This window comes from Syzygium oleosum, unplaced genomic scaffold (genome assembly GCF_021117445.2).
Source record: "Syzygium oleosum isolate NSW1041296 unplaced genomic scaffold, Sole_v2.1 Sole_v2.47, whole genome shotgun sequence".
NCBI lineage: Eukaryota > Viridiplantae > Streptophyta > Magnoliopsida > Myrtales > Myrtaceae > Syzygium > Syzygium oleosum.
The window spans coordinates 1,845,920-1,856,384 of record NW_026607531.1 but is presented as its reverse complement, the minus strand read 5'-3'; the positions used below and the strand labels follow the sequence as shown (position 1 = coordinate 1,856,384).

Here is a 10,465-nt window from a genome sequence, read left to right as displayed (position 1 = left end):
TATTTTTGAGTTCACAACTAAGAGAAAATTGAAAGCAACTCAAGAAATTTGTTCTCGGGGAAAAAAGAGATTCGGGAGGTTCTACAAGATTCTTGCTCTTTTTCATCATCTTTCGGATGTCATTAATCGCTTGGAGGTGATTTCATCACCTGCCGAGCATACTCTCTGTTGCTCTGTTTTCTTGGTCGAGAGTCTCGAAGTGCTCCATCTTCGGTTCAAATCTTGTCGCCGGTGCTAATCTCCTCAGTCAAAGCATTATGAGATTCCTCTTGTCATTTCAACCGAAAATCGTGGCAAAGAACTCTTCCTTGTTGAGCTTTTCCGTCAATGTGTACGTCACCTCTTTGGCTCTGTCCTGTAGCCGAGAACTGCAAGGAGATTAAGTCCTATCTAAAGCTCCAGCATCGTCGATCCCACTTGAAGACCATTAGCAAGGTTCACCTAATTGGCTTCGTAACTAATTGTAGCATGTAACCTCGATTCCTCTTCTTTGCCGTTATAGCTCTGTGAGCATGCACTCATGAGACCATATCCAATTTCAGCTTCTTATTGAGAGGTCGCGATAGGTGTCGGGGGATATATGGGTTTAGAGGTAATCCCAAACACAGACCGATGGTCCACAATCAGTTCGAGTTCTCTCAAACCCTTAACTCGCACTACGATCGGAAATTCATATAGATTCAAACCCTATTAAAATTCTATATGAGGAGTCGCCACTAGTTTATTGGGGTCGACTAAGAACCAAGTGAAGTATGGGAGTATACCTCACTTGTTACACAACCCGAGATCTAGGATCGAGGACTTGATTATATTGCCCTTTCAGTACTCAAACTTGCTTATATATGTCAACTAAAATGTCCAGTCTTTTTATAAAATTATGAATCCTAAGGTTCTCACCCCGCTAAATGTCCATACAAATGTTTATGTGTTTATTATGATTCCAGTGTATGGCCAAACCATCCAACTAGGCTAAAAAAAATAATATAAACTCAATCAAGGATACTACATAGAAGGCTAAAACAAACACATCAAAAGCGATAATAAGAGGAGAGTAAAAAGTAATGTGCGATAACAATAAGCCGATGCAAGTCGGGCAAAGAATATTACATAACCTCATTATTGAGCCTTGGGACAACAACTCCCATGAGCTCAGTTCTAATCAAATTCAATTTTCTAAATAAACTAATTTTCCTATATTTAAATTAGAGAAAATCAAAACTCCCTAATTCCTAAACTATAACTAAACAAAACTAGATTAATTTTAATACTAAAATATAACAACCTAATCAAGGTCTACTTTTCTAAATATTTTTTGGATTTTTTTTATTTTTTGGATTTTTTTTTCTGGAAGGACTCGGGCTGGGCTCGGATATCGGCTAATCTGATCCTACGAGTCTGGGCCACAGATGCAAATTTGGACTCTTAAATCGGGCCCTTTCAATCTATCTAGAATCATTCACTAAAAATATTAATTCAGTCCAAACCTATTCGAGTGAAGTTAAGCGCAAACTTTCTAAAGACCAAACCAAACCCAAACTCAATTAAAATCGTAACAAGCTCATGTTAAAAAAAAACTCAACTTAGGTCATCTTTTACTATGATCAGATTAAACCCATGATATTTTTTTTTTCTTTTTTCTTTCTTTTCTCTTTGATTTTTTTTTTATTTGTTTGGGCGTATTCCTTTCATCGTCTTCTTCAAGACAAACTGGGAATGCACAGATCCAAAAAAAACATAGCTCACTACACCAGATTATCAAAACTCAAAGCTCATCATACCAGAACGTCAAGATATCAACCATATATTCCTTTGCCGATTTCTTATTTGTATAGCAAGAACTACGCCCTCACCATTCGCCGGACTGGAATTCCAACAGGAATCACCGATGACTTACCGAGACAACAGTGACACCTTCACAAGGAAGAGCACGATCTCAGCTCCGGCCGTTTTATCGCAACCGGTCACCGTTTAACACGAACCATGCAAATACAACAACAGCAAAAACAAGGAATCAGTAACGTAATCGAGGACGACAAAATGTAATGGAAATCAAATCCACCGGTATGTGAAAGAAATTCTGGATTGACAGTCAATTGACTTAGCAAACATATCCAGTAATCAACATTCTTTTAACAAAATCATCTAGGATATGCCGCATTGGTTTCCAATGGAGCTTATAGTCACTGCCACAGATCTACCTCGTGCATTTAATCGAACAAAATGGTGAGCATCGTGGAAAACAATTCCATATGCAATACTAAGTCTACATTTCGGTCCAAAGTATTTCTTGAAAAGGTTTTAATTCCTATCAATGAAAATTAGTTCCAACCCTAATCGCTTTCCAGACGAAACATCAACATCTGACTTCAAACTAACCTTTCGTCTGCAAAATAACCGAATCAGAGCGTTTCGAGTGTTACCTTGCTCAGGAGGAATTTTGATCGCGATTATTAGTCAAGCGAGCACGAGGAGATTCTGGAGAGCGTCCCTGGGGAAGATGAGCGCCAGAAACTTCTAGCGAGAATAGACCTCCTCGAATTCTCTCTACCAAAGATCAAAGAACAAGGTGAAGCAGACGATGGCTTCAGACAACGTTCGATAGCGATTGTGACGGTTCGCGAATGAAAGAAATCCACAAAACGAAGTGTTTTAGAGCTCTCTGAGAACTGGACTTGATGGAGATGATGATCACGGGGATGGATGGAGATTTGAGTGTGTATTGGAGGATGACTTGCGTGAAGAAGCTTGCGGTGGAGTAACGGCAGAAGAACGCCGCGCACAGATGAGAACTGGAGTGGATATGGTTTTCGTGACCTCCCCTCCAATCTCTCCTTCCGAGCGGTTATCTGGCCGGATCTTTTGCACCACGATTTCCCTTGATTTTCGCAATTCAACTGAATAGATGAGTTTGAATGAGTCAAAAATAAGAGACTCGTTTGACCGATTAAAAAATAAAAAAGATTTAAGGTAAATTCAAAGGGTTTTAAATTGCAACATTAGTAACTCAAAAATAAACTTAATATGGAATTTGATCGAAAATCCTTTTTTCTTTATTTTAAATTTAGCTTTGGCTCATGTGATCATAAGATTGAGCTTATAATTTTTTTTATGTCCTTACATACTTTCATTTACGAGATTCGAATCAATAGGGTAATTTTTGAATGAGTAAAAAATAAGAGACTCGCTTGACCGATTTAAAAAAAAGATTTTAGGTAAATTCAAAGGGTTTTAAATTGCAACATTAATAACTCAAAAATAAACTTAATATGGAATTCGATCGAAAATCTTTTTTTTCTTTATTTTAAGTTTAGCTTTGGCTCATGTGATCCTAAGATTGATCTTGTAATTTATTTTAGGTCCTTGCATACCTTCATCTACGAGAATCGAATCAATAGGGTAATTTTTTTTTTGTCTACTAATTCATTATTAATGATTCCTTTTGAGTTAGTTATGATATTTTTCGACTTGTGATTATCTATATTTTAGTATTTAATTTATTTTTTCATCCTTCATATTTAAAAAAATTCCACTTACTGGAATTTGTGAGAGTTTCCATTTCAAATTAGTGCTTTTGCACTATAAAAAAAATTAAGTTTTAGCGACGAATTTTGCCATGAAAAATTTTGCAAAATTCATCGCTAAACGAATTTGCGACGAAAAAAATTTCGTCGCCAATTTGGCGTCGCAAAATTTAGCGATGAAAAATTTTAATTTTCGTTGCTAATTTGCCACGAACTATATTCGTGGCAAAATTCATCGTTAATTTACCACGATTTTTTTTTTGGTCAGTAATTTGCGACAAATTTATTCGTGGCAAAATTCGTCGCTAATTTGCCACGAACATTGTTCCGGGACGAATTTAGCGACAAATTTTTATTAATTTTTTAGCGACGAATATTGTTTAGGGATGAAATTAGTGACAAAATTTTATTTTTGCAATGAACTTTTATAATTTGTGATCGTATGATAAAATCATTTCTTCTATTTTTCGATTTTAAATCTAATTAAAAGCAAAATTAATTTCTAGAATTTGTATTTAACATTGATTAAGCACTTAATAACATCAAAATATTATAATAATATCAAAATGAAATACATTCATCTACATTTTCCATGTACTTGAACATATAGCTCAATGTACTTGAACATCCTTGGCAAATCTCCCCCTCCGCGTATCAACACATAGCTCAATGTACTTGAACATAATCCTCTCAAGAGGATTATGTTCCCTCCGCTGTACATCTGTCCTCAAAAGCAGACACGGCCCTCACTCGAGCCAAAGAGGATTGGTTGAAACCACGCAACTTAGAGATACCGTGACCATCCACAGAAGTCCCTCGGATAAGCTTGTCCCCAAGCTTGTCGGTATTAAGGTCTCTCCTTCAATGAGTATCACCTGAAAAAATCAGCAGTCAAGGGACCGACACTGCGTTATGTATGCATTTAACCATATAAAAAGGGTCCAGAAGTAGCAACAATAGATTACAATCTACAACCTACTCATAATAACAAAACACGTGCGATCCACCTTAAACTCGATACAAGATTGAATAATTCATATAAACATTGTCAGACAGTCATCTATTCAAAGGTCTGGCTACAATGGGTTGAGGGAATGAGCGTAATTAGAATTCTTCTTTCCCCAGATCGATCCCTTAATGCATAGACATGTCGCAAGAAAATTGACCCATGCATTGCATGTATTTGCAGGCTATTCGAAAATACAAAACAGGGAGAGTACTAGGGATATGCTTACCTTGGCTATAGAAAGAGTTTTAGCAGAAAGATCACAGTTCAAAAGCATTACACCTTTCAAGCTACAAAAACCACACATGAAGTATCAGAATCAAGAAAATGAATCAGGAAATCTTCCAGGTTCAAGCCTAAAGAGTTACGAGTATTCTGGAACTTGCCTCTGAACTGCCAATGCTATGGATGTACCATTTGGACAAGTGCAAAGATCAGTGACAGCATGACAGGGCTCTTCTTCTATTCCATCAGTAGCTGAAAGTTCTGCCTTCAGGAAGAAAGTAAATCCTTCTGTCAAACTGGGTGAAGAACCAAACAGAACAAAATTATAATGAAAGAAACAGCAGCTAGTTTGAACCACACCTAAGCATTCTTAGTCTTTTTGCTCTATTGTGAAAGTGCAAGCACATTTACTGGTTAACTGAGACATAAGTTAACCTGAATACGGTTCTGTGGAAGTAGGTACTATAATAGAATCTTTGAAGCATTATAAGTCTGACAAAAATCTTAGACGCATTCAAGTCAGTGATACCATCTTAACATTCAAAGAAGTGAGGAACCAATACCTTAGCTCCAATTTCACAAGTATCCAAGAGAGAACCCAATGTCACATCCCAAAGGCGAACCTACAGAGGAAAGATGCACTGAGTACTTAGGCAAAACTAGACTCCATGTAAACCGGGGAAACTTCTCAGCCGCAATCACTCACAGTGGAATCACCGCTTCCTGAAACAAGAAGCCCATGTGGATAATCTGGGGAACGAATGAAGTCAAGGCAGGATACATATCTGTCATCAACGTCAGAAATAAAGCGACTTAGTACCCCACTTAATCTGCCAATAAAATCTTCGAAACAGCATACATGATTCGATGTTTAATCGTGTCAAGGGCACATAAAAAGCCAAAATCTTTTCAAAATTTCTATTCAAAACACCTGGCCTCGAACTTCAACGCATAGACACTTACTCAGAATGACCCAAGCAAAAAGTTTGTATCTCGTGAGCCCCATCCAATGGATTCTTGGGAACCACAGTAACCTGTTGCAATTACAAAATGATACAAGATTGGTATAAGAACAACCTAGAAGTTTAACTGATAGACAAGTAAATAGCCTTACACGAATTTTATAATCCCGATCAGCACTGACAATGAACCGTCCATCTGGAGAAAATTCCTGCAACAGATCCTTCACTTAATAACACAACGACGAAGCATTCAAAAGCATACAGGTCATCATGACGTCAAGGATGGACAGTCACGCCAAAAATTAGCAAATATTTAAGCATTACCAAAATCAATAAAAGAATTTAACATTTGAGTTCTCTTTCAAAAAATTAACAACAGTTTAAACTTTATCTGGGTATGTTGGACACAGAGAAGGGGATAAAAGGGACACCTTGAAAAAGAAACCAACTTACCAAGCTAGCGATGATGCTGCAATAGTGAGCCAGCATTGGTGCTGCTTTTTAATCAGGCAAAGCCTGATTTTCAGCATCCTCCTTTAAACTCACAACCCAAACAACTCCAAGCTTATCAGCAAAACACACAAATAGGCCATCATTGCTTACTGCAACAGCACTTACTCTCGTCTCACAACACCTACAAAATTAGCAACCGTGATGGAGCCATCAGTTTAACAAGAGTAAGAAATTCAGTAGAAGTCAGAAATGAAACTAATGGCAGAGTGCCAAAGGGGAAAAAAACAAAAAGAACAGTTCAACAAGCAGGCAGAAGGAATTTGCCACTTCAGTCTCAAATTGAGTTCAAATGAAAATTAACAAATAGATATGTCTCACGAAAGAGTGCAAATGAGAGATTGATCGCACATCAAATGAACCTCCTCCCATGTCATTTGCAAATTAAACTCATTCTATGAGCAGGAAATCATCAGTACTTCACATGAAAAAAATAAAGCAGAAGCACACTCATCGCATCAAACAGAAACGAAAACGAAAGATCAAGAATGAATCGACCGAACGCCGCACCTGGTGAGAGCGAGAATTGGAGAGAGAGGAAGCCGAACCGGGCGCCACCGAATCGTGGGGAGGCGGAGTCTCCGACCACGTGAGCAGATCTGAAGTCGAAGTGTGAGGCTTCCTCACCGGCGTGCACCTCTCCAGTTTCTTCCTTTTCCCCAGAAAAAAAAAAAAGGAAGAACACCCAAGAAAGAACTCACGCCGAACACCTCCGCCAATTCGAGCCTCGCTCCGCTCTCGTTCCCCGCGAACGCGGCCCCGAAGAACGGGCTCCGCGCGGCGAGGACGCACCGGTGGACAGGGACCTCGCGGCCGTCGCCGGCGACGATCGCGGCGTCGGAGAAGGACGAGCCGGGGCCGGCGCGCGGGCGCTCGAAGATCGATTCGAGGCTGTCGTAGAGCCTCCTCAGGGCTTCCGTATCCGGCGGCGTCGCGTATGAGGAGGGAGCCTCCGTGCCGGTCGGCGTGGAGCACACGCCGCTGCTGTAGCTGGTTTCGTTCGAACCGGAGAGCCCCGAGTCCACCATGCCGCCACCTCCCCGGCAAACGCCGCACGGAAGCCAAGGCGCTTCGAACGCGAGGACGATGCGGCGCTTCAAGAAGAACCCAAGGGGGAGTCGAGAGCCCCTTACACGAGAAGAGAGAGAGACAGAGTTGCTGGACTGTAGACAGAGAAGGAGGGAGCTAAGACGCCATTGTTTCCGGGGAGAGAGAGACAGAGAGAAGGAGAGTCAACAGGGTGGTGTGGAATCAGCAGAGAGAGAGAGAGAGAGAACATGCGGGTGAGGACGGGTGAGGGCGGGTGAGGGAAAATTAGCGACGAACATTTTTGTTCGTCGCTAATTTTCCATGGCTCACTCTTTTTTTATGTAGTATAATTTTACGACGAAATTAACAACGATGGTAATTAGCGACGATTTATTATATTAAAAATTCAGTAAATAAAAATTTTTACGACAAACTTCATGTTCATCGCAAAAGGTTAATCCCAAAATTTGGCGATGAATTTTTATTAGCGACGAACTCTTTTTCGTCGCTATTTTCGTCGCAAATTAGCGACAAATTTACTTTCATCGCTAATTTTCAATTAAGTTCGTCGCAAAAATTTTTATTTGCGGAATTAGTGAATTAGCGACAAATAGTGTCCGTCGCTAATTAGCAACGAACATATTATATTAAAAATTCAGTAAATAAAAAATTTAGCGACGAATACGGTTCGTCACTAATTAGCGACGAATTTTGCGATGAATGTGCCACAAAAGTTATTTCCGTCGCAAATTAGCGACGAATTATTTTTCGTCGCTAAATTTTTTATTTGTGAAATTAGTAAATTAGCAACGAATCTTAAGTTCGTCGCTAATTTTGCGACGAACTTTATGTTCATCACAAAATTTTTTATTTGCTGAATTAGTAAATTAGTGACGAACCTAAAGTTCATCGCAAAATTTTTAATTTGCTGAATTAGTAAATTAGCGACGGATTTAATGATGAATAATGTTCGTCGCTAATTAGTAACGAATAGTGTTCATCGCTAATTAGCGAAAAAATTAGTGACAAACATATTATATATTACCACCGCACTCAGCGGCTGCGCTGGCTTCGGGCTCCCCTCCCCCCACGAAGGGTAGGAGTTCGAATCCCAGCGCTAGTGTTAGGGATTCTTAAGCGTGGCGTCGTGGTGGTGGGTCCTGCGCTAGCGTCACCCCGGGTTTACCTCCCCGGCTGTCGGCCGTGTGGGGGTTCCCGGGTTACCAAAAAAAAAAACATATTATATTAAAAATTCAGCAAATAAAAAATTTAGCGACGAATACGGTTTGTCGCTAATTAGCGACGAATGTGCCACAACGAATTATTTTCGTCGCAAATTCCTTCGCAAATTAGTGACGAATTATTTTTCATAGCAAATTCCGTCATAAATTAGCGATAAATTATTTTCGTCGTAAAATTTCGTCGCAAATTAGCGAAAATGGGGAATCCAACTTCCTGTTTCCTTCATAAAAATTGTTCATTTCCACGTTTTAGCCAAATATTGGAAAATATTGTCAATTTCCTAAAAATATTTTTCAGAAATGTTATATTTTCCGCGAAACAAACGGAGTCTCAATTTTTTTTAAAAGATTTGTATTGCATGAAGATATTTTAGCAATACAATTTTTTTAAAAATAATTATCAGAAATAAGCTTCCCTAAATTTAGTTAAATGGGTCGGGTTGGGTATGGGTCAAGATTTTTGTCTTGTGATAAATGGGTCATAAATGGGTTAAATGGGTCAAGTTAGGTCGGACTATTTATAACCAAACTCAAATCCGACCCGACTCATCCGTTTAACAGATCTAATTCTGTCAAAACTCAAAAAGGCGGAATCGAAAAACATACAAAAGAAAAGGGAAGATAAATGGTTACTGTACCAGCCCGAATTTCGATGTAATTCCGGGATCAATAAAACTGATATTAATTCGCATTTCATTTTAGTAAGTCTCGCCCGGAGCTGATCACTCTCGAGATACTAACCAATAGGGTATGGCTAACTAGAAAATGGTACGTGGACCGGGGACCCTATCGTGAAACGGACACCGATCACGAGAGACGCTGAGGGAATATTTTGGGCCAACGTGGGCCGATGGTAGGAAAGGGTGATGAATTTGGTTTGGCCAAGGCCAACGATGTACAATCGGATCGCAGGTGATTCTGCACGACCGAGAGTGCACGTGGCCAACTAGTCCTGAACTTAATTCGAACGGTCGTGACCTCTGGGACTAGTGATAATTTCTCACTCTCTCAATGATCGGACCGTTATGACTCGGATAACCCTAGGTCGATACGCATGACCTCTAAACAGCCGCCCGTTAGTGAGAGACCTTGAAATTGAAAGTTTAGCGAGTTTTGTTCACGGAATTGGGCCCGGATTTCGATACCGATTTTCAAAGGCTTAAGAGACTATTTTTGGGAATCTGACGTCATATCACGCTGGCCATACACGTTTGGAGTTAGTATGAGTAAAAATTGGAATTTCGGTCCGGGGGTGAAAAATTACGATTTTGCCCCTCGGAACGCCAGCGTTGCTTTTCGAGGCCAAATGAGGTTATTTTTCGAGGCCGACACCATTTTTGGGTGGCCACGCATACCAGGAGTCGTTATGGCCAAAAATTGGAATTTCGACAGAAATTAGAAAAATAATATTATTTTATTCCCGAAACTTTGCGGTCGATTTTCGAGGGCTTGCGCGATGAATTTCGCGATTCCGACGCAATATTATGTTGGCCACACACATAGAGGGTTGATACGGGTGAAAAATGGAACTTTGCCCCGGGACCGGAAAAATGACGGTTTTGCCCCTGGGCCGTTTTCAGTTCCGAATTTTGGAAAAATTTTTGGGGTAATTAAATATGGATTATCAGCTGTATTATTGGACCTAATGACCATTTTGCCCATCAATTATTGGGCTAGAACGAACGTCGGCCGTCGGATTAGGGGTATTTTGGTCAAACGGCCCGGATCGGCAACACGTGGCGCTTTGGACTGGTATTTTTGACCAAGATCAGATTAGTTTCTCTCTCCTCTCCCTCTCATTCGGCTGAACCACCCCAGAACAGCCCCTCCTTCCCTTTTTTCTCTCATTTTCTCTCTTGTTTGGCCTTGCCGGAGCAAGCCGTCGGTCACTGGAACGCCGCCGCCGTGCTCCGCCGTCGACCACCACAGACCCCAGCTTGAGCCTCGCCTCCGTCCGATCCCTTTCTCTCT

General features: G+C 40.2%; 1 protein-coding gene across 1 annotated transcript; it reads right to left on the bottom strand.

Moving 5' to 3' along the window:
* Nucleotides 1-4,322: 4,322 nt before the first annotated feature.
* On the bottom strand, nt 4,323-7,698 carry LOC130136641 (uncharacterized). The gene is made up of 9 exons (XM_056306739.1): nt 7,681-7,698; nt 6,735-7,409; nt 5,867-5,923; nt 5,716-5,786; nt 5,459-5,537; nt 5,316-5,375; nt 4,914-5,017; nt 4,757-4,817; nt 4,323-4,380 (listed from the first exon to the last, which is right to left on the bottom strand). Exons 1-9 carry the CDS (start codon nt 7,696-7,698, stop codon nt 4,369-4,371), a joined length of 1,137 nt encoding a protein of 378 aa, XP_056162714.1. The 3' UTR covers nt 4,323-4,368.
* Between the last annotated feature and the right edge of the window lie 2,767 nt (nt 7,699-10,465).

Coding starts and splice junctions, on each gene's coding strand:
- LOC130136641 (XM_056306739.1), bottom strand. Junction 5,538..5,715: donor TTTTGCTTGGGTCATTCTGA/GTAAGTGTCTAT, acceptor CGTTGATGACAG/ATATGTATCCTGCCTTGACT. Junction 4,818..4,913: donor ATAGCATTGGCAGTTCAGAG/GCAAGTTCCAGA, acceptor TGGTTTTTGTAG/CTTGAAAGGTGTAATGCTTT.